Source organism: Schistocerca gregaria, chromosome 8, assembly GCF_023897955.1.
Source record: "Schistocerca gregaria isolate iqSchGreg1 chromosome 8, iqSchGreg1.2, whole genome shotgun sequence".
NCBI classification, from domain to species: Eukaryota; Metazoa; Arthropoda; class Insecta; order Orthoptera; family Acrididae; genus Schistocerca; species Schistocerca gregaria.
Genome location: NC_064927.1, coordinates 325,905,952 through 325,931,392, shown reverse-complemented (window position 1 = coordinate 325,931,392; position 25,441 = coordinate 325,905,952). Strand labels below are relative to the sequence as shown.

Here is a 25,441-nt window from a genome sequence, read left to right as displayed (position 1 = left end):
CGAGCGGTTCTAGGCGCTACAGTCTGGAACCGCGCGACCGCTACGGTCGCAGGTTCGAATCCTGCCTCGGGCATGGATGTGCGTGATATCCTTAGTTTAAAGTAGTTCTTAGTTCCAGGGGACTGACGACCTCAGAAGTTACGTCCCATAGCGCTCAGAGCCATTTGAACCATTTTTGAGCGGAAATTTGGTTAGAGCTTTGACTGCAAAGACTGTGCTAAAACACTGGTTCAGAGACTGAAAACGCCGCACTAATACACTGCTTTAGAATTAATACAAGCTATTATCGTGTTTGCAACATTAGCCAACAAGGCTTTGTTATACTGGTACTGAGGTAGTACTGAAAGGAAACAGAGTCAATAACATAACTATATTTCCTGAGGCCATGCTACAAAACTATATGTTTTAGTGATAATGGACTCCTCCTGGGGAAAATATTCCAGAGATAAAAATGTTTGCATTTGCATCTCTGGGAAGAGACTACTCATGAGAATACTGACATTAAAAGAAGTAATAACACTCTATTCGTCTGAAGCGCACTATATTCAGATAATAATATACACCCAACATCCAGTACAACGTCGAGACAGAGAAAGAAGGAATGCTGTCAATTTTAGATATTTTAATGCAACGAAAAATCGGCTTGACCCCCCGGCCATTCAAGTACAGCTAGTCCACGCACATTGAAGGAAATGTTAAAGTTATTTTCGGTCATAGTGGCTACGATTGTGAACCTGACTGGGTGGAATAATTATTTATTTGTAATTTCTGCTACCAGTCACTTTTATTTGTTTTATGTAAAGTCTAGTGTAATACAACGCGTTTCGAACATGTCCTGTTCATCATCAGGTATTTATACACACATACAGAGATATATTACTTAAAAATAAATTTCCTTAAACTAAATTAACCTTAAACTTTATGTCCATTGTTCGAATGTTCGTTACTGTAGTGGCTGGTGTGGCATATTGGTGGGGGGGGGGGGGGGGGGGGGCAGATGGGCAGCTTATGACCAGAAACCGATGTTAGTGATGTCTTCTGCTGGTTGTTTTTCTTCTTGTTGGTCAGGTACCACATGACAGCAACATCGATTTCTGGCCATCCACTGCCCCCCCCCCCCCCCCGCGCCCCCCTCAAATGCCACTCCAGCCTCTACAGAAAAGAAAAATGTACAAAACGTTCTATGTTAATCTAGTTTAAAATAATTTATTTTTAAGTAAAATTTCTCTCTATGTATGTATGTATAAACGCCTGATGATAAAAAGACATGTTCGAAACATATATATGACACACGGAACAAATAAAAATGACTGGTAGGAGAAATTACAAATAAATAATTAAAACGTGAAAATGTTGAACATTAACGAGATGAGCCGCCGATCATATTTCTTCAAAAAAAATGGTTCAAATGGCTCTGAGCACTATGGGACTCAACTGCTGTGGTCATCAGTCCCCTAGAACTTAGAACTACTTAAACCTAACTAACCTAAGGACATCACACACATCCATGCCCGAGGCAGGATTCGAACCTGCGACCGTAGCAGTCGCACGGCTCCGGACTGCGCGCCTAGAACCGCGAGACCACCGCGGCCGGCTTCGTATTTCTTTCTTTCTTCGATGCTACATCCAGCAAAATAGGCAGAGTCTGGGAAAAACGAGATATGAGACCCATTTTCCAACCTTCTAAGAGGACAACGGAGATGCTGCGCCCTGTTAAGAACAGTCTCGTCCTCAGGACCCCTGGGATTTATAACACCTCTACTGAGTACGGAAGCAATTATATCGGTCGATCCGTGGTACCATTTCCAACTGCTGTGGAGAACATCAATGGAATATTAAAAATCGAGAAATGTGTGAATCTGAAGTTTCTGAGAACAGACTGACAAACAAACACAAAATGTTGTTTGATGAATGAAAAGTTTTGTCCAAAGCTCCTACAAACTGGGATTCTGTAATTAGGCTGTAGAAATTGTCTGAGAAGAACTTCAGCCATAACAGCGAACACAATTTTTGTGGTGCATGGAAACGAGCTCTGTACAGGGAAGAGGCGGAGATATTATAAGCAATGTTTACGCTATTACGGGAGCGATAGCGCCACCAGCGCGGGCGTTGACACCATCTGCTGCAGCACTACTAATTACCGACCAATCTCAAGCCGTCTATGGACTACACAAGGCCACAACAGCATCAGTTTATACACTTAGTTGACTACTGACGGAGACGATAGCGGTGACTGTCGTAAGCTCCAAGTAGCACGACAGGAAGTCCCAGAATGTTTTACGCAACACTGCCGACACGAAACACTTAATTTTCAGAGACCGGAAAAAGTTCGTAGCTACAGGTCACTGAGATCACGCCGCTACATAGAGTACTTCCTAGAGTGATGTCAAACAAATAGCGAACGTTTTACCCCTTTAAAAGTGAAGAAGGACCTCTGCACATTAGTAATTAGGGGGTATTTGATTCTGCACCGCTTTGTTCATATGAGAGGTGGATTCAAGTTGGGTGAAGCTGTAAGGTGTGTAATTTTCTTTAATCTATGATATAATAACTTTACTATTATGTTGAATGATGTCTCAACTGCGGAATTGGTACAGAACTCCAATTGTCGTGTTGCGTATTGCGATTCCGAGAGGTGTGCTTCATCTGCGTTACTGTTAAAAAAACTTTACACGAATTGATTGGGCAATGCCACTCCCAATACCATAAATGAAATACAGTCCCTGCAAAATACATTCAGCTCCTTAAGCACTGTACCACCTGACCCTGTTCAAAACTGATAACTTTGGTCCTTGTGCACATACCAAATAAATTAAATTGTCTTACCTCTAAAGCAGCAACGGAGTAATGTGATATATTTTGGACTCTCATAAAAAATATGAATGATAGCTGCAGGCTCAAAAGTGTGCAATGCCTGTCATAATAGTTGCAATGCGCTTGAAATTCTTTTGGCTGATAAACGAGAACATATAAGAAAATTCAGTTTCTATTAAAAAAAATATATGATCTGAACTGGGAGGCGGCACTGATTATGGTTAATTACCAGCACTCAGTTTGTTTAGCAGAAGTATATTGCTAGTTATGTATGGCTTTTCAGAAACATCTGACAATCGAAGCTACATTACCCACAATTGATTCCCAAACAATGAGATTTAAACAGCAAGTATTATCTAATTTCATTAATCCAACATAAATGTAAAGCACCAAGTTACATAGCCCAGGCAACAAATCTTAAAAGCATTACAAAAGTTAAATATCTAATCAGTCTTTATCTCAAAATCGTTTACGTACATTCTGGGGCTACCCAACAATTATAAATCATCAGCCAAGTCATCTACATTAACGCGCTGTCAAAAACACGAATCATAAGTATTTAAATCTTTACGGTATTTACCTGAAGACTTTAGTTTCCCGGTCCAACAATATTGACATACATACATTAATCTACCTCTTGGTGGCTTCACACAGCACACCACAAAAACTACCTACTCCATCGTCTCACAGACAGCGGTCTCTTACTCGAATACAAGAAGTACAGTAGATATCTCCCTGTGATAACAGCTGAGCATTCAATTGAACATATAAAACAATACATTTGTAGGAAAGAACACTTGTCCGAGGTATCTTCATAAAGTAACAGGAATTCAGCATTTTCGTGCGTTGTATTAGACCTATTCGCGAGATTTTATAGTTGTTGTGTTGTTAAACATGTCAGAAAAGTATCTCTAGCGTTAGTCTTATCGTAGATCTGCCTGTTCTCAGCTGTCGGAGACGTTATATTGTGGCAGTATCGGCGATTATTTATTTAGTATAAAAGTATACTCGAGAATTTGTATTAATTTTGTTGTAAGAGCGGAATACAGCAAGCAATGTTTTAGAAACGTCGAACATTCCTTTGCTGAGTCTGCTATGAGTTAAATAAGCTTCCCGAAGGACCGGTGTATAATCAACAGAGAAAAGCGTGAGAAAAGTGAGAGAAATTATTATTGATGATCATCAAGTCCCTGACGATTTTATCATACAAACCGACTCATTTCAGATACTTTTTTCTGATGTGCGACATGAAAATACGTTCCAAAATTGTTGAGTTTCGAAGACAAATAGTGACGTATGCAAGGAGTCGCTAGACGAAATCAGTAACTGTGCAGAAACGAGCAAAACACGTAACGAAGCAGTAGTCTACGGATATAACACTCAGTGTTACATGTGGAAGCATTATGCGCGGAAAGCACGAAAAATGCGATCAGAAAATTAGGTTATACTCACTGCGTTCTTCAGTTTTAACGACATGATGCACCATGAGTTCGTCCTACAAATCACAATGATCAATGAGTACTTCTTACAAGTCCAATGCATTTAGCGTGAAGTAATCCGGAAAATGCCCGGATTGATAGTAAAACAATTCATGGCTTTTGCACCACTATAATGCAGCTGTTACACTTAGTTGCTCGTTGACGGGAAGAAGCAATACTGAAATGGTGCCTTAACCTTCATATGCGCCATAATGGCCCCATGGGACGATTATCTGTTTATATAAATAAGTGCCTTTCGGTTTACAAGCATAGGTGAGAGTAAAAATGGATCGCTGAGAGAGCTAATAACTATCGAAATGATCGAGATACAGAAGAGTTTTGGGCATCGGAAAAAGCGCTTGTGTAACAGTATATCTAATTGGGGCTATTTTCTAGACGATAATATAGTTGCAAAAAAAGCAGAGTACTGCAGTCCCCCTAGTGTAGTGGTTATGTTACTACATTACTGCATGGAGGGTCGTCAGTTCAAAACTCACCTGAATTTCAATCTTCGGTTCGAGTACATTATTGAAGTATCCACAAATAGCAGGAATCATTACACAGGAATGTTCTGCAGCTGTATATATACCGTATGGCCGAAGGCAGTTCGCTCCGCGCTCTTGTATGTGCAAGTGCTAAATAACCCTTCGTTAGGTGAAGTCAGTGTTCGTTCTTCATCTGCTTACACCTTCCTCTACGTGACATTATTTAAAAAAAACGAATAAATAAAGTTCTTCTCAAAATTAACATTTCCCTACCTATTGAAAACGCCTCGTATTTTAGTTTACTGCAGTCATTTCTTTAGATCTCAAGAGAACATAGACCTTACGGTAATATGCAAATTAGATCTCTTTTTAGCAAAACTTTTGTCATGTAACTAAGTAGTTAAGTTAGGGAGAATAACAGAAATTGCATGTTAGTTGTAAGTAATTAATTTTACTCAGTCGCATCTTCTTTTTTTATTCCTCATATTACCACGTTCAGTTTTGCAGTGGTAACTTCATTACGTACGACATTAATAGAAAAGCCTTATGAATCTTCTATCCACGAAAATACCGGTTGACGAACTCTGAAGGGGATTCTTGTGAAGATAATCTACTTATGAGCGAAAGTCAGTTAAATTCGACAAATATTAGTATAATATTTCCCTTACTCAAAATGGTTCAAAGGGCTCTGAGCACTGTGGGACTTAACATCTGAGGTCATCAGTCCTCTAAAACTTAGAACTACTTATACCTAACTAACGTAAGGACATCACACACATCCACGCCAGAGGTAGGATTCGAACCTGCAACCGTAGCAGCGCGCGGTTCCGGACCGAGACGCCTAGAACCGCTCGGCCACAACGGCCGGATTCCCTTACTCAGTGACACAGTATTTAACCTAGATTTTAATGTAATTTCTTTCGATGTCAGCTACTATTGACAAGAACGTTCTAAAAAGTCAAAGTGACGATTACTAAAAGTTTTCTTGCGCATTTATATGGTTTTATAATTTTTTGTTAATGCGCAGAATTAATTGTTTTGTTATTTACAATATGATTGTTTTCTACAGCTAATTTGAATAATAGCTCTGTAACATGTGTCCACAGGCGCAGATGATATCAGCAGCGGCGTACGGTTGCTCCTGGGTGGAGGAGAGTGAGCGTTTCAAGCACGCCATGAGGATCCTCATCAACCGCGCGCAGAAGCCACTGGTGCTCACGGCTGGACACCTCTACCCCATAGACAAACCAGCGTTCCTCTCGGTTAGTGGGAGTAACTAGACAGTTAACTGTAATACGGAAAACACTGTGTAGCCGGATAGGGTCGAATTTTAACCCAATCATCCGGACAGTGAAGCAAAACGAGACATTTGCCCACCGAAGCAAAATGTAATCATCGCCATGAAACAGGCCGGTGGTGTTAATGGTGTTACTTGTCATCCATTTATTCACCCTCGGAGGTTATGTATTCTTCCAAACGATATATGACTTACTGGTATATGCATTCATTTTGGCTGTTCAGGAAATGTTTCACCCCGAAAATCACATCGTCGTCGTTCTAGAAATGCCTCTTAGTGTGAGGAAAGAGAAAACGTACTGATAAAATGTGAAATCATATAATGAGTAGAAGCATTATCGTGGAACAAAATTACCTCTTCTGACGATGTCTCACGACACCTCGTCCTCACAGTTTCAAAGAACGTTCTTCTGAAGATTCATGTGACATGCTCCTCTTACGATTGAGCCCTATCGAGCAGAATAGTTTAGCATCACATCATGGCAGTCCCAAAAAACATCCTGCGTCATCGTACCCGATGGACGTTGGTTTTCTGCATTTTCCGGATGTTGATAATCCATTTTCTCATGGATTCCTACTCACCTCACAACCATTACAGCTACAAAGTATGTACAGTTCTAGATATAAAAGCCGACCTCCAGCCATCCGCCACAGATACCAAGTCAAAGATAGTTTATTTCAGGTGCCAATAAAACTTGCCACTGCTAAAATTTCCAACTCCAGTTATCGGAACGATCTGGTATTACCATAGAATGCAGACTCTTTGAGGAGGAAGTTAGGTTTCCGGTCGAGGTGTTAATGCTATATGTGCTCACGCTGATGCCAGTAAGGCAGCTCAGCACTCTCGTTCAGCGAGTGGCCACCCGCTGTAATGAGACATAAGTTTACAGCGATAGTCTATGAGAGACGTCACGTGACATCTGCACGCAACCATACTCCTTGTGGAAGAAAGACAGAAAACAAATACACTCCTGGAAATGGAAAAAAGAACACATTGACACCGGTGTGTCAGACCCACCATACTTGCTCCGGACACTGCGAGAGGGCTGTACAAGCAATGATCACACGCACGGCACAGCGGACACAACAGGAACCGCGGTGTTGGCCGTCGAATGGCGCTAGCTGCGCAGCATTTGTGCACCGCCGCCGTCAGTGTCAGCCAGTTTGCCGTGGCATACGGAGCTCCATCGCAGTCTTTAACACTGGTAGCATGCCGCGACAGCGTGGACGTGAACCGTATGTGCAGTTGACGGACTTTGAGCGAGGGCGTATATTGGGCATGCGGGAGGCCGGGTGGACGTACCGCAAAATTGCTCAACACATGGGGCGTGAGGTCTCCACAGTACATCGATGTTGTCGCCAGTGGTCGGCGGAAGGTGCACGTGCCCGTCGACCTGGGACCGGACCGCAGCGACGCACGGATGCACGCCAAGACCGTAGGATCCTACGCATTGCCGTAGGGGACCGCACCGCCACTTCCCAGCAAATTAGGGACACTGTTGCTCCTGGGGTATCGGCGAGGACCATTCGCAGCCGTCTCCATGAAGCTGGGCTACGGTCCCGCACACCGTTAGGCCGTCTTCCGCTCACGCCCCAACATCGTGCAGCCCGCCTCCAGTGGTGTCGCGACAGGCGTGAATGGAGGGACGAATGGAGACGTGTCGTCTTCAGCGATGAGAGTCGCTTCTGCCTTGGTGCCAATGATGGTCGTATGCGTGTTTGGCGCCGTGCAGGTGAGCGCCACAATCAGGACTGCATACGACCGAGGCACACAGGGCCAACACCCGGCATCATGGTGTGGGGAGCGATCTCCTACACTGGCCGTACACCTCTGGTGATCGTCGAGGGGACACTGAATAGTGCACGGTACATCCAAACCGTCATCGAACCCATCGTTCTACCATTCCTAGACCGGCAAGGGAACTTGCTGTTCCAACAGGACAATGCACGTCCGCAACTACCCTGTGCCACCCAACGTGCTCTAGAAGGTGTAAGTCAACTACCCTGGCCAGCAAGATCTCCGGATCTGTCCCCCATTGAGCATGTTTGGGACTGGATGAAGCGTCGTCTCACGCGGTCTGCACGTCCAGTACGAACGCTAGTCCAACTGAGGCACCAGGTGGAAATGGCATGGCAAGCCGTTCCACAGGACTACATCCAGCATCTCTACGATCGTCTCCATGGGAGAATAGCAGCCTGCATTGCTGCGAAAGGTGGATATACACTGTACTAGCGCCGACATTGTGCATGCTCTGTTGCCTGTGTCTATGTGCCTGTGGTTCTGTCAGTGTGATCATTTGATGTATCTGACCCCAGGAATGTGTCAATAAAGTTTTCCCTTCCTGGGACAATGAATTCACGGTATTTCAATTTCCAGGAGTGTAGTTTGATTTTTCCACATAAAATATTATCAATAAACATCGCGCAGTAACGCAGCACACACAGGCTGCTATGACTGTATTTATCAATGGTCCCTTTCTTATTTGACGAGCTAGCTGTTATCTTGCATCTTCTAACAGTAGTTTCAGTTGTCTAGCAGCTTCAACCAGTTATCTTACAGCTACATATCCGCTTTTTTATACTTGAGACACATGAACGTTTCTTCAGCGTTGTAAATTAAAATGGTAAGTGAAAAAAGTCTACCTTTTGCAACTTATTGTTCGCTTTGGACTTAATACAGCTGTTTGCACATCGAAGGCAGTTAAAAATACTTGTATCGCATGTGACGTGCGTTATTGCTCAATTAACTCGTGCAAACATCGTTTGTTTCAATAAAGCTCGTTCTCCACTGAATGATTTTCTAAACTCAGGAAGTCTCGATAACTGACGTATTTAATGTCCTGATACTATGTAAACTTCATGTAGCGTTTGACACTAAATAGTCACGATTCGGGAGTCGGGTGTAGGAGAAATGCATGCTGCCTGCTCTAATGCGGAGCAACAAAAATCAATTGAGTGACAATGGTTACATTGTTACTTGAACGTCATCCCTTCAGATACTGAGGATTCTTGTGTAGTACAGTTCCTTGTGATGAGTACTGCTGACACCATACAAAAAATTAATGACTGAGCCCAAAAAAAAAGATATATACTCGAGTAAGGGGAAGTGTGAGCATATTGTTTTGAATTTGTAGGTTTAAAAAGTCTGTTGTACAATAGGAATTCCTCCTCCGGAATGTTTCCATCACAACTAGCGTTTGTTGTCAATTACTGAGACACCTTTTGTTTGCAGTTGTGAAAGGTCAAATGAGCTTCTGAGGCCGGCTGCTGTGGCCGAGTGGTTCTAGGCTCTTCAGTCCGGAACCGCGCTGCTGCCAGTGTCGTAGGTTTGAATCCTGCATCGGGCATTGATGTGCGTGTTGTTCTTAGGTTAGTTAGGTTTACGCAATTCTAAGTCTAGGGGACTGATGACCTCAGATGTTAAGTCCCATATTGGTTAGAGCAATTTTTTTTGAGCTTTTGAGATACTCATGTAGATGTCAGATCTGAATCGGGTGGACTGGCCGATCGTAAGATTGTTCTCCACGATGTTACATACTTTAAAAAATGTGCCAGGGCAAGTGAATCCCAAGAAAGCATTGGACATTGGTGTTGCACCTCGTAAGAAATAACGAGCAAGAAATAATCATAGCATCTATTCGATCTTAAAAAATTCATAGGACACAAAAATTGACAATTATTGTCATTGAATGGTCCCAATTTAACACTTCAATAGCATGGCCAAAACTGAATAATTTACGTAAATCGGACAAAATCGAGATCTCACCAATGAGTTACCAAGAGACAAGTCCGCAGCAACCATACTGCGATTGCTTGATTTTCCGTAAAACTAAATACTATAACATGCTGTTAACATCACTGATGTAGTGATGAATGCGTCTTCAACTACCAAAATGTCTATAAAATTTGTTAAACCTACTTAATACTACCAACGCGTCTAGAAACGTTCGGTAAGTCTCGTAATTCGTTCGCCTAAGCGCCCATTTCTCACCATATTCTGTGTTCATTAGCGTGAAAGTTCCAAGCGGCGTGATCTGCTGCACTGAGCAACACATCAGCTGCTAATTGCACGAACATCCCTCTCAGAATCCCCTTACCAAAAATTTGCTCTATAATATGCAGACCAAACGATCTCTTCAGAATCCACAGACCAAGTGTTCTCTTCCAAATCTGGAGTAGACTTTATCTCTCCTCTCTACAAGTCTACATAATTCGCATGCACCAATGAGTAAAATTCTGAAAAATTCTGCCTGGTGATACTATTATTAATAAAATAACTAACTCCCCACTAGAAAAATTTTACGACATTAAAGAATAACTAATTTCCACGTGCGACGTTCTTAAACAAATCTGTATTACAGTGTCACTTTCTAATTAAGTATTTCACTATAGCCAACACCACAGAACCCACATCGAAATTTCTTGGAAACTGGTGCCCTGACTTCCCTTTCTTTGCTGTTTTTGTTTTATGATTAACCCATGAGGAATCCTCTTACAACCTTTTAGACCAAACAGCTTTGATCCTGCGTAAAGTGGCCCTAAAACGTCCTCCCAATGCTTCACAAAGACAGAAAACAATTCCTGGAGACAATGTAGTTGTGTCGCTTCTCACAGACTGCAGAAATCGATATCTGTGTCTGCCTCCCACAGCACTCTGACCAGATGGTCCAGTTGTAAAAACTAAGATTCTGCACTAGTGCAGGTGCTCGTCATGTCACGTTGTACGAATAGTTTGAATGTAGGCCTGGATTGCACATTGCACACGGTGCATTATGTGAGAAACTGCAGGAATGCAACTCGTCGATGCCCTGGCTATATATTGCTTTAGCTCTAATAGAAACTCCGCAGAGGACCCGAAAGAACACTGTCAGTGCATACAGCATTTCTGCCTAGCCTGCCTCGTCATGGACCCAATTAAATCACAGAAAATATCACATAGGAAACTTCCACCAGGGAAGAAAAGGAGTTAATATCTACGTAGAGTTCTTAATTCTGGCTGTCCCTAGAGTCATTTTTATTATTGTTAACTATATATTAATTTGACAGATAATGTAGCTCAGGTTTTAATCAACCTAAATACATTATGACTGAAAGATGAGATGTTTCAGCACAGCAATGGATCGATGCAAATCACGGGATAAGGGAGACGACCAACAAAAATATATCAAATGCTGCTACTACACGGCGTCTCTCCAATGATTTTACAAAGGAAACAATCCAGGAGTTGTTTGGAAAGTCTCCTTCATGCACTTATTCTCCTAATATTATACCCTCGAATATCGAACTACCTTGCTCTTTATCGAAAAACTGTCAAGAAAATTTCTTCCCAGCTGAAAACGCACTTCAGACCTGGTTTGACAACATCTTTAACCCAGAACCAACAGCTTTCAGCAGGCTTAGTATTGGTAAACTGCTTGATTGACGTCACAAGGATTTAGATAACGCGAGAGAATATATTGTTGCTGATCAAATTCTCACTGCCTTTACTCCTGCAACCAATGAAGTCATGGAAAAACGCTACTAAAATATGCACTGTGCTAATATAAATGAATTACATCTTACCACTATAACTGTACAATAAAAGCCGATTTTAATAAAACATACAGTATTGTGACGCGCATGCCTAAAACGACACTTAGTAAGGTATTACGCACTTTCGACTTTGAAACGGTCTGATATTCTGTGTTGCCCTCTGTCAAACTCAAGAGGTGTCGAAATATGGCACTTCATAAACAAAATTATGTATTTAAAAAAATTATGTCATCAGAAACAGAAAAAACGTTTTATAGAGTACACAGTATGCTTTTACACTCTGGTGTACTGGAATCAGTAAAAAGATGTATGATGTACAAGTTTTCTTCATATGTCGTCACTGATTTTCTATCTGGATTCTTGTAGCTGTGTCTGTGAAATTGGAACTGGGAACCAAAACAGCATTGTCATCCCATTGCCACTGAGCTAGCGATGAGTTATAGTATTTGTCTCTCCCTTATTGCCCCCGTAGAGTTTATGGCAGGTAAATTACAATGTAAAAGACGAGATTAGTAGCAGTTTCCGATTGGAACGATCTTCCTGGCTGAAAACGATGAAGCGACAAGCTGACGTCGCAGCTTAAGTAAAAATCACTCACTTTATTCAGTAGGGGTGGGGGTGTTTAGTGTTTAACGTCCCGTCGACAACGAGGTCATTAGAGACGGAGCGCAAGCTCGGGTTAGGGAAGGATTGAGAAGGAAATCGGCCGTGCCCTTTCACAGGAACCATCCCGGCATTTGCCTGAAGCGATTTAGGGAAATCACGGAAAACCTAAATCAGGATGGCCGGAGATGGGATTGAACCGTCGTCCGCCCGAATGCGAGTCCAGTGTGCTAACCACTGCGCCACCTCGCTCGGTTTTATTCAGTGGCAATGACAAAAATGAGTCAAGTGAATATAGCAAGACGATTCTGTGCCAACCAGAAAATAACTCGATGGTCACACTGTTGCCAAATATAATTTGGATGGGACCAAGTTTCCGTTAAATTATCCGCATACAGTATTTTTCCACACCCAGTGTGTATCTTGAGTGAACTCACTCTTGAGGAGCTCGTTCATCAACAATGTAATGATGCCACCTGCTGGAAGCTTAAATATGGTACGTATAGGGCAATGATTTTTATTCTCGTTTCTCTAACTACGTCTAGCCGCTAGATTCAAGTTAATTTATAATACTCCGATATGCCAACTGCAGATAATCCACTATAAATAAAAAACTGCCACAGTAATTTTCGTTTTTCTATCTTAAATATGCTGAATACTGGAAATCTCATTTACTGTTCAGAATTCACATTTTTTGAGCAGCTCTAGTGGTTATGCTGTAAACATGATAAAAAGGCTAAACACCTGTTGATAATTTTGGTCTTGGAGAATGACTGCTGTCATCGTCAAGAAGGCTCAAAAAGCCATAGAAGAAGAAATCAGCGAATGTGTGCATTGCAATTTCGATTCCAGTATCTCTTAACATGAAAGAATAAGCAGCTGGACACAAAATGCTGGTAGTAATGTTAAGAATAAGTCGTCCTTAAGTGAAACTGTCACTCACTCTATAATTATTGAATGCACGCCAGGTATCTTTTTCTTAGATCTTTCAACAATATAAACGTCGCTAACATTTTGTCAATAAAAGCTGGAGGCCTCTTTGTTGAAGAGTTTTCTCAACTCAATATCCTTCATGCAGAGATACCCTCAATATATCAACAGGTCCACCAAGCTCAACGTGGAGCTGATTTTCTATGCAGCTCTTCTCAGTCGGTGTAGTGTTACTTAGCCCGTGACGGTTTCAAGGGAATGGCGACCCAGGCTACCACAATATTTATATGAGAGTTATCGAGGTGTAATGCGATGGTACAGATCAATAGACAGTTACAGAATGTGCATGCAGCACCCATACGCAACTGGTTCATGACCTTAAACTACCGGTATTTTATTTTCACGGTGATCATGTTTGTTACTAGTACTACATTGTAAAGCTATCACGCAAGTTTTATTTGCCGTATCTCACAAATTAATACACAACAGTATTCATCATTGCAGACGTGGTACATAGATAGTTAATACCTCATATGTCAACACGCGAAAACTCTTAAAACGGCTTCATAAAGGCACGTGTGTTCTTCACAGGATGTTGGACAATGGTAAGTCAACTTGGCAGAAGTGATACAGAGTTAAGGTTTATAGACAACTTTTTTCTACGAGATAAAGGCTTCCATTTAATTATTGCAACAAATAACAGCTATGATCGACGCATCACTGGGAAAGACTTCGGTGAGCACAACATCTTTTTTGAATCAAAAGATGGAAAATATTATGTTGATAGTACCCTTTGTTCAGCCTCAGCCATTAAAATTTATTTTTAAGAAGTTAAAATGAACATCATAATGCATCACAAGTAAGAGTACAGCGTAGGAGTGCTCAGTGAGCGAACTGATGTGAAAATGCTGGGACACTCTTTTGGTATGTATTTCTATGAATAAGAGCAAACACCACACCTCCTCCCAACTTATGAAAATCGCCGAATGAACGCAAATGTTGCACGATGATTAAATATTCACATTTCGTCACAAACGTCAATCATCTAGATTTCCTGAATGTGTAAAATCATTCAACCCATAGTTCTCTTTCTTGGCACAAGCAAACCCTTTTGTGACGTGATTTGCTCATACCACTCGGCCTCGAGTGATGCAAATGCTTCGAGCTGCTCCGCTGTCTTCACCGCTCTACTTCACATAAAGTGAACACTATTTCGCAAATGTTAGACGTTTGCCACTTGCGGCTCTGTTTTACAACGCTTGAATAATTTTCATTGACTTTCAGTGTGCAGTTCTGATATGTAAATGCAACTGATGCACTGCAAGTTGAAATATAAAAAGGCCAGTTCATAATTACACTCATAGCAGTATGAGTGTTGTGTTACTGCGCGGTGTTTACTCGGTTGATCGAAGTTACATCACTCTGAAAATTAAACTATATTGGTAACCGGTTTCATGCTTACTAAAGCAAGAGCAGAAACTTACTGAAGGTGCGCCACAACGCTTTCACATGGTCGGACGGCGCATTCCGCTATGTGGCCGGTGGCATGCGACCGATACCCGCTGTACAGGGAGGAAACCCTAAAGCATCATCTGCTCGGTATGCGGATATTTGCCACGCCGGACATTTGCCACAATTTTACCTGCCCGGAGGGTTGGGTCCCCTGTCTCCCCCTCCTCCTCCTCCTCCTTGTCGCTTACTGAGCCTTTCCGCTGGTTTACTTAACATAGAATCAGAATCTCTTAGGATTTTCCGCCACATTTCTAGAGAGAGTTTCGTTGTGGAAACTATTAAATGCATCTCGCATTGAAATCCGCATCATATTTCGAGCGTCGAAACTACGCCAATCTTGGAGATTTTGCCTTTTCGGTGCTCCTGCAGCAGCTTTCTGTTGTGTGTTGTGTACCATGGGAGATCATTTCCGTCCGTTATTAATTTATTGAGTGTGAATCCTCGAGTGCTGTTGATACTATTTCTTTGAAGTTAAGCCACATATGGTCTTCACTTACATAGTTTGGAAGGATTGGAGACTGTCTCTTAGAAAGACGTCAACCGAATTTTTAGTAGATATATTACGCGTTTAGTTTTGGTGAATTTCTTTGTTACGGAATTGAGCCTCGATACGACTGTGTGTTCACTAATCCCTGTATCCGTCGTGATGCTCAGGATCATTTGTGGCTAAGAGGTCAAGTGTGTTTTAGTAACCATTGACAATTTGAATGGCCCCGTGAACTATTTTTTTTTTCAAAATAATTTAAAAAACCATTTAGAACTATTACGGAAGTCGTTTTATATCTACAGTAGGGTCTGAAAACGTATTTTTGTCAACGTGCGGGTGGTAGACCGAAGTCACTGCCAACTATAATTGTATGAGGAGGGTACCTATTTGTGATGAGGCTCAAGTTCTCTTTGAACTGTTCAGCAACTGTTTTATCTGAGACCGGGGGTCGGTAAAAAGAGCCAGCTATTAATTTATTCCGGTTGTCGAATATAACCTCTGCCCATACTAAGTCACAGGAACTATCTGCTTCAATGTTACTTGTGAGGTGGAGCACACATTAAGTTGTCCTTCTTCTTTCTGTTGTAGTGCAGATCATTACAATTACGGCTTTTCCCTCCAAAACCTAGGATGATTTCTCTGTGACCCTGTAAATACCAGAGCTAAACAATGCAGAATAACAACGTACGTTACAGGCATAGCATTCTGTATTTCTTCATTTCCTTATTTCTAGCATTTTAACATTGTACGTCGACTTTAGATGCCATGTCAATCAAAGATGTTCTTATCTCTATTTAGTGAACGTAGTTTCAGTCATGTTTTGAACATTGTCCCTCTACACTTTATTAACTAATATTTCTCCGCAAGGAATATCGCATTTTAGAGAGTAAATTATTATGGAGTATATCGTTCTTCTTTTCAGTCATTCACATACCCGTTTCTTCTTTCCTTATTGTCTTTTGGGCATGCAGTTGTACTGATTAAAGTAGGCACAAATCCAGTGGTGAATGGTTAGCGCACATTCGCAATCTCTTTACATCGTTCCTTTCTTGTTGCTCCCATGGTGATGGACTGTTTCTACCGCTATCAGTGAGCGTGAAAGGAAGCTACCGTACAGACAGAGGGATGGCTATTTATACTTGGCAGAACTTATTAGATACTGACATCATCATCGGTATTGCTTTCGTTTCCCAAAAGTCATAAATATTTCAATTTCGGAAAAGAAGCTCTGTATTTGGCCAAGATGTCGAAAAGAAGGTCCCTTACGTACTGGTTGTACCGATAAGATGTGGAGACGGCGGTTTGAAAGCGGACAGAACTAGTACGAGGAAGGGCGTCCTTTACCTCAGGGATCGCTACTCAAGCTACCTGGTGAAGAGGCAAGTGTGGCAAATGTCCGGCGTGGCAAATGTCCAGCATTCATCTGCTCTGATCTTGGCGTAGTCTTGAGCTCTTTTCCAGATATGTTTCTGAAATTTTCTGCTATTACTGGTGTGTGATGAAAGCTATCTTTCAGACTCCATCAGACTGATACCTTTATCAGTCACCTGAAATACAGTTTGAAAAATTGAAGAGGTAATAGACTCGAACTCGCAACGTTTACCATTAAACCAGGAGCATATACAGCACTGTATCAGCTCGAGTGGAAGACAACACTTCCTCCGGAAACTTCTGGATACTACAGTTGCCCGATCGTGCAGTTGGCAGGAAGGGCAGCCGGTGTTATTGGAACTTCAAGTGAGTGTCTGGCACTAGACCCCTCCAGTGGCCGGCATCCTGCTAGGTTCTATGTCTAAGACTGTAAGTTGAGTGACCACGCTATGAAACTCCTAGCCACCTATCCACACAATTGCGTCATTTTTGCAATGTGAGTTATGTCACACATTATTTGTTGTGATAAATGGCTTATGGGCTACATCGCGGCCCTGCAGACCTTATGTTTTCGCCTCCCAATAGAGCAATGCGTCATTAAGCACGGAACAAATCCTTTCTAATGGCAGACACGAATTTGGGACAACTGATTTATAAAGTACGATATTGCGGTCAGGGATCACTATCGGTGCTTTAGGAAGCCACCAAAGGATAAATCTCCACTTCCTGTTAATATCATTAACAGAGAACATGGTCACAATAAACTACTGTGAAACCCCTAGATAGAATTATTCTGCTGGTGGAGCGTTCAATGATATCCTGCTTGAATTCATTGTCTGCTTTTTACATTCCTGTGTTATGAAATGCTGAAATGACTTTTCAGGCCAGCCTGTTTTGAGTGCCGTGTACATTTGGTTATTGTCTATAGGATTACGTGCTGCCTATTTAAGTACAACAATCGTGGGAGATTGTTGTACGTGGACGGCTCTGTATCTACGAACATATGATGTTTCCTGGACGGTGTTTCAATCTAGTGACTGATTTTGAAATCACACGAAGGAATGAGCACTGCAAGCCTCCGCAAGCTGTTACTGGAATTTTTTACTGTTTCTGTTGTTACAGGATATGAGGTGGTGTGCTGTGCAGCGTATGTAAATATTAAGAATTCTTCTTATGTAACTGCAGTATGATATGTTACCTACCTCATTACCTAGTGAGGGAGGACGGAGAAGGTACTTCATGTCCACCTTTTGCGAATATTGTAATTTAGTCAGTTGTTTCACATTTTAAAAGTTTGAAAAATATTTATATTTTCTAATTAATTCTCTCATCAGACTGCACAAATGTTTGAAATTTTTCTGTTGAACTTGACCCAAAATTTAAGTCTTACTAGTGTTGTCATATTTAATATTTTTAGATTCTGGTCCTCGCTTATACACCAACATGTCTTTAAAAAGTTTGTTGTAAGTAGAAGTCGACAATAATTAACGAAATATACATTCTTTCTCGTTGGTCATAAAGAACCCACAGCTTGGTAGTACACTAAATTGAAAATGCATAGCTATTGCCATTAGTGTGCTAAAAGATATTTTCAGGTTCTGGGACCTACTTCCATATCAGTACCCCTTTAAAAAGCACCTAGTTAGCTGAAGGATACAGAAACTAACGAATCTTGTTTTTTAAATTATTTTTTGGGATTGGGCGTGGAGATAACTCTCCCTCCGATAATGTGCTTTGTGAAAAATGCATTGGGTTAAAGTTATTCGGAGGTTAATTTTAATCTGCAGGTCCAGATTTTTTATAGTTAAAACAGTTTTGTGTACTTTTAAAACTAGTTACATAACGTTTGGGTAGTTTAGTGATAAGTCGTCACTCATGCACCATCTTGCACCCTGAAACGAAAAAAGATCTTCCGTCATGGAACATGTCATAACTGAGAATGAACTGAGTTTCTTTAATGCCTTATCAATTTTTCCTGTATTGAAAATGGAAATATTTGTTGGTTACCAATGACTTGTATTTCAAATTGGTTTTACGTTGCGTGTAGTTTTTGATAGTGTTTTTGTTTATTTGATTTCACTTAAAGATTATTGGTGTTTATTACAATAATAATCTAACACACCCACTACTAAATACAATACTGCCAAGACGTTTCTCGACTGCACCACTTTTATATATGAACAGACTATTATCCCTATCTACATTACCATGCCTTACCTTGGATTAGTTTCGTACAGCTGGGAAAAACCTTATACTTCCGGAGTAATTTTTGTAATTTCAGAAAAAGTATGCAGCACCGATAAAATGAAAACTATCGTTTCTAAATGAACTAAGAAAATACGTTAAACATCTGTTAAAACTTTGGCTAGAGGTAAAAGTCCCCAAACTGTTCCGAGATGCAACACCCTCCCTCTACTCTCAAAGAGTGAACTGCTTTCTCAGAAAGAAAGGTTAGTGTACACATTAGTACGTCTTACTTAATTTATCTAGAATAAAAGCTGTAAGGGGACAGAAATTAGAATAATTGGCATCTACGAACAGTGTGCTGGACTGGAACTGGAATTAGGTTCAAATGGTTCAAATGGCGCTCAGCACTATGGGACTTAACATCTATGGTCATCAGTCCCATAGAACTTAGAACTACTTAAACCTAACTAACCTAAGGACATCACACAACGCCCAGACATCACGAGGCAGAGAAAATCCCTGACCCCGCCGGGAATCGAAACCGGGAAACCGGGCGCTTGAAGCGAGAATGCTACCGCACGACCACTAGCTGCGCACTCGAATTAGGAATCTTTCCTTTCTCAGGCAGTGTTCTTACAAACTAGGTAGTGTACATAATACACGCTAAGAACATAAAGGTACCCACCACTGGGGAATTACCGGAATAAGATCAAAATCGGTACGTCTGTCATACATACGGGGGTTGGAACTTTCATAGTGGCAACAGCTCGTACTAAATAGATACGTGTTTCAAAGTGTTACTGACCTTCAGAGTAGTCACAAATATTGACAACGATGTGGAAGTCGTAGGATACTCTTAGCAATGCCATTTGTGTTGACAGTTCGCGCGGCGTGGTATATTGACCGACGAATTTGTAGCAGCTCTCAAGCGAATGCTGTGAAGTGTTTCCTTCAGTTTAGAAATCGAGTTGAACTTACGTCTGGGGAGACCAGTAGGTGGCATAGCACTTAGCAGCCCCATCAGTAAAACAAATCAGTATCAGATTGTTTGAGCATTGCCTGCAGCATGATGGTCAGGTTCTGCAGGAAGCGTTCACTTCTGTATCTATGCTGTTCATTTTTGGGACACATCCTAAGACCATCTAGATGATTTATTCGCAAGAAAAAGCTCCACAAATTGATCAACTGAATAACGCGTTTGTGTAGCTCTGGCCTTAAGGTAATTAACTATTCGGTTTCCCGCTGATTGATATAGTTGTCGGATGTCCTCCTGAGGAATATAGTGCCATATTCTGCCCAGCTGGCGCGTTAGATCATCAAAATCCTACGGTGGTTGGAGGACCCAGCCCCTACTGCTTCAAACTTTCTCAATTGGGGAGAGTTCCGGCGACATTGCTAGGTAATGTAGGGTAGGATAAGTACGAAAACAAGCATTGGAAACTCTTCGCAGCATGTAGGCGGGAACTACGTTGCTGACTTGTAAGCCCAGGGTTGCTTGCCAAGTCGGGCAGTATAATAGTGAAAAGAATATCTTCGACGTACCGCTGTGCTGAAACTGTGTCACGGATGAGAAAATAGGAGGTCCTGCTATGAAATGACGTAGCACCACGGACCATCACAATTGGTTGTCTGGTCATGTGGCAGGCGTCTTCAGAAACGTCTTCGCTGGTTATAGGCGTTCAGTTCGAAGCGGGAGTCATCACTGACAACAATACCACTCCATCCAGTGCGATTACAACAGGAAGACAATCCCACTCCAGTAAATGAGATTCCACTCCGAAGGGAGTTCTACTCCAGTCAGTGAGATTATAGGCCAAATATATGCCTGGAGATGGCCCGGACAGCACTGAGATACCAACGTGACCATCGCCCACCATACCGCCCGAAAGCCTGGGGTGATCGTCTGAGGTGCCATTTCATTTCATAATAGGTCCTCTTTGGTTGTCATGCATAGCACCCCCCTAGTAAGGAGGTACGTAGAAACAATACTCTACGTCCCATTTTGTTGCCCGTCGTCGCAAACTGTTCTGCACTTATACTTCACCAAGATAATGACGCCCGCGTTGAGAGTTTCTACTGTTTCTTTTCGTTCTTGCCAAATCCTACCTGGGTCAGAAGGGTCACCTAGTCTGTCCCCAAACGACAACGTGTAAAGCGAAGTGGGCAGGGACCTCCAATTGGTTCGTGATTTTGACAATTTAAGCGGCTAACTGCACAGAATTTCGCATGGTATGCCTCAGAAGGACGTCCAGTAACTTTATCAATGCCAAGCCCCACAACTTCAGTACGGGACAGAAGTGGACTAAAACACGCCACTGACTTGCTCAGTTTGTGAAGTTCCTTCTCTTGACTTCATATCCACTTTTTGCGAAACTGTACTCATTTGTTCGTCTGTAGATTTGCATCACGTCTGCCGATTTCCGCTCCATTCGGTTAATTCCCTTCCGCTGCGTCTTTTTTAACTATCATCCTTCTCCTAGCTCATTTACTTCTCCCCCAAATCGTCTTCCCCAGCTATAAACAAATAATTTTTTCAAGGAGATTCACTAAATTCTTCTTGAGAACAAAAATGTTTTTTGGAATCGAAAAACTTCTCCGGATCTACAATGGTTGTACAAGAATGGAACTCTTCTTGAAAGTTACGGCTTGAGTCCGTAGACAAGTCTCAAGGTCCGTCCTTTCAGTCCCGACAGTTTGGTGAATGGACGATTCATTTTTGATACAAGCAGGTATCGTTGTAATTTTTAGAATTAAATTTCATAAGGCACGAAAAACGCTGAGGCATAAATTGATAACGGCGTTTTCACTTGTTTAAGCCAATTCCATGTGTGGAAAACGAGGCACGGCAATCCTATGCGTACTTTGCAGGAAACTACCCAGGACATTTGGCTCAAATGATTTAGGGAGGTCACAGAAAATCTAAATGTTGATGAGTAGACGGGTATCTGAACCGTCATACTCTCGGAATGTGTGTCCGGCGGCGAATGTGCTCGCAGGACATCTCGCACTGAGTCGGTAAAGATTTAGCTTCAGAAGACTTTACTTCACAACTATTTAACAAATTAAAGCAGTCACGAAACTCTACCACTGATTATAAATACTAACGCTTTCGTATTGTTTTGTTACAGTTGGTGAATGCATCCTACTCATACTACGCGCTCTTGGGCCAGATGAACAAGCGCTAAACACCGACAAACCACTGGATGGGGAGCTGTGAAGAATGTGGATATGCTTATGCGCTCACTCCATTACGTCACCTGTCATGACCCCAGAAAACATACTAAATGCAATGCTTCAGATAATTAGTAATAATATAATGTGGTTGTAGCACAACCAAATGAAAAAGTAGTTCTATAAGCACGTTATTCGTGTCCAAATGCAGTGGGTACAGTATGGCACCAAGCATCTACGATGTACCGAATGAGACATTAATACCATTTGACGAAGTCTGTGTTCGTGACAGTCTTTTACTGTCATCTTAAATATTATTTTTTTGAACTAATTGTACCAGCAGGTAATAAGCACGTAAACTCCAGAAAATACAGTCTTGGCCTTCAGAGAGAGAAATTGCACCATAGGTAAGTTTTTACTTACATGATTAGGGCAGGGTCTAAGTGATATTCCTCTGCCTAACGTTTCAACTTAGAACTGTGCAGACGTCATCGGTTGCTAACAATTCAGAAAGCAGCTATAATCTCAAGCACGCTCAGCAAGCCGAACTGTTTGTGGCTACATATCCATAGACCGAGCATTTCCTAGATGTAAATAGTGTGGTTTGCAGAGCTTTGTCGATACAGTAAATGCCTTCTGCGACGTTATAGCCTGTGATGATGTCTGCACCAGTGGAAGACGGAACTTTAGCCCGAGAAATATGCCTTGCACGACGCCCTAATACCCATAAAACAAAAATCACCAAGAGCACTCAAGAGCATGTTCGAAATCGATGATGCAATGTACAAGTCGTTTTATTTATCTGTTTTCTCCAAAAGTTTGAACATTTTACGAAAATTTTTTATTGAATGAATGTAAAATAGTCCACTTAGATTAACAAATAATGTATTCGTTACATTGGTTTCAAAATGAATGTGGTAAAATTGGATATTGCACAGGAAATTCACCTTACGTTTTGTGGTTCAAACAGTCTTGAATAAATTACACTGTTTTTCATTTACACACGCACCTGGAGAGCCCATCCTATCCTTTTTCCTATGAAAAGATGTAGAATGAATGTTTTAGATCCGTGTAATAATACTTAGTCCATTGTCTCTCCCATGTATAACTTAGATATGTACAAGTTATCCGTTACAGATTGATCCTGTGAACTGAAAATATCTTTATTAGCCACTAGCTGAGAAACCTGGCATTCCTTGATTATTTATATGTAGCTGTGGCTGAGACGTCGTAAGCGTGGAATTTGTATTTTACGTAAAAAGGTTCTTTCTGTATAACGTTTGAAGCAATAAGACAGGGAACATGAATGAATAACTTGTTTGTTAAACTAACACGTGAGAAACCCACGTAGAGCTGATCATGAGAAAACGAGCTGAAACTAATGTCCACGCTCTCGACATACAGTGTCTGGCCCTGTGCTTTCTTTATGGTCACGGCATTAGCATATCTTGAATGGTATTTTTTATTAATAAATGGGATTTGGAGTACTCAAATTTTCATCTTCTGTGAGAAGTAACTTCAAACCTCTGTCATTGTAGTATTCTGAGGAGCGAGAGAAGAAATGATGCTCTCCATAAAAGTTACGGAGTGCCTCACTTCTGGAACTAGTTTCCAAAGAGTAAGTTAAAGTCCTATGTTCTTGAACTGCAGCAGGTGTCACCTCAGGATGCTCATTGCATTCTTGATACCTGATGGCCCTCGGTCTTTAAGTAATTCTGGTGCCTTTGGAGAGGCAAGACAGCTTTCTAGGTATTTTTATTGCTAAGTTAAAGGAAATCAAATTGTAGTGACTAGAGACCCAAACCACAAAGCGAACTTAACACATTAGTTTTTCCTGGCATAGAATAAAATAAAACCTATCGAAAGTAGCAAAGTGACGTCATTTTTTCTTATAAACTGAATATGATCAGTAAATCTGTACACCCTAACCAAGCAAATTCAATGTTTGCAAATATTCGTAAAGATAAGATTGTCTCCCTTAACTCTGTCACTGACATGAGGTTCCAATAATATTTCTATCACTGTGGGAAAAATAACTTCCCTAGTAAAGAACTCAAATATAAATAGAACTTACCAAAAGAGCAAAGCAATATCGTTAAGGTAATATATTAATACACTAAGAGAAATCTTGCTAAAGATATTTGCTGTCAGCTTGTATTCCTAAAGATATGATTCCCGTTCTTAATTCTGTGACTGACATATCGCTAAGTTATAGACTAAACAATAACAGCACCATGTGTTGAGTCTTGCTACGAAATTTTGGTGACTACGCATTGATGAATGAACATCCGAACTATTAAGCCGAGCATACGAGTCAAGATTAAATTTAAATTTTGATGCTTTTTTTCGTATTACGGTTTTAATGACTTAATGCCTATACTTTGCCACAATTTATGCTCAAGTTACCTGTGAAAATCCCATGAAAATTTGTCTACATTATATGTGTGTGTGTTTAAATTCTTTGAAAAGAATGGAAAATAAATATCGAAATATCCCTCATAGAGATAGATGCGGTTTACTAAACATAAACCTTATATAATATATATTGCGTAAGAGACCGTTACGTAGATATAAAACTATCCAATATTCTAAGGCAGATTTCTTACAACACGCACCCAGTGACATCTCTGCACTTATATGACATATTTCCCCATAAGAATAAATTGAGTGCTGCAGTCTAGGACAGTGTTTTTGTAAAATCATATTTTCTGTTTAAAAACACGTTGCGGACCAATGTTATGACGGGTGAGTAATGGAACAATCTAGCTTCCCTCGTCGTGATTTAATAGAAGCCAATGCAGGTTTCCAGACAACTTGAAATCCCGCATCGTTGTTGATGAGGTTATCAACTGTATTTTTCCTTCATGATGCAATCCCAGAAAGATGGTGCCGGGGATAAAACTTACGTCTTTTCATAAATCATGCGATGTCCTGTATTCAGACAGTGTTCTGCAATTGTCCACTTTTGTGGTTGTCGTACGCTTGTACGACGCTGATGTTCATCGCAGCCAATGTATCTTCATTCTGCTCCATGGATTGAACTCGTTTGAGCCTGAATACATTACGAATCTGTCTCTCAGAAGTACCGTTTTGTTGGAACACTGTCTTCATATGTTGTATCTCTTCTGACAGGTGTTCAGGATCAGATACCACAAGCGCTCTACGAACTAAAGTACGTAATGAGCGCACCGTGCAGGTCGATGACAGCTTGTAGCCTGCAAATATAGATCTGTATGTGTTGCTTTGCGGTAGATACTGTGTCCTAAGGTTCCATCTACTTTCCTTCGTACCAAAACATCAAGAAAATGTAAAGTACCATATTTTAGCAGTTCCATTATGAAGTCCATATTCCGATGGCGGGAATTTAAATGCTGAAGAAACGTAGGTAGAGTATCAAGTCCATGTGGCCCCACCATAAATGTGTCATTCACATGCCACAAAAAACGTGAGGATTTGAAAGTGGCTTACTGCAGCGCTTATTCTTTAACGTCCCCCATAAAATAATTGGTCACCACAGGAGACACAAAGCTTCCCATGGCGACACCCATCAATTGTTCAAACTATAGCTCATGAAT

The 25,441-nt window shown here is 41.2% G+C and overlaps 1 protein-coding gene across 1 annotated transcript in view; it reads left to right on the top strand.

Annotated features, from left to right (window-relative positions):
* Positions 1 to 21,880, top strand: part of LOC126284959 (odorant receptor Or2-like) — a 54,176-nt gene extending 32,296 nt beyond the window's left edge. Inside the window, exons 4-5 of the mRNA XM_049984233.1 lie at positions 5,884 to 6,039; positions 21,824 to 21,880. Of these exons, the coding sequence (XP_049840190.1) occupies positions 5,884 to 6,039; positions 21,824 to 21,880 (213 nt within the window). The remainder of the gene's footprint in view (positions 1 to 5,883; positions 6,040 to 21,823) is intronic.
* The last annotated feature ends 3,561 nt before the right edge of the window (positions 21,881 to 25,441 follow it).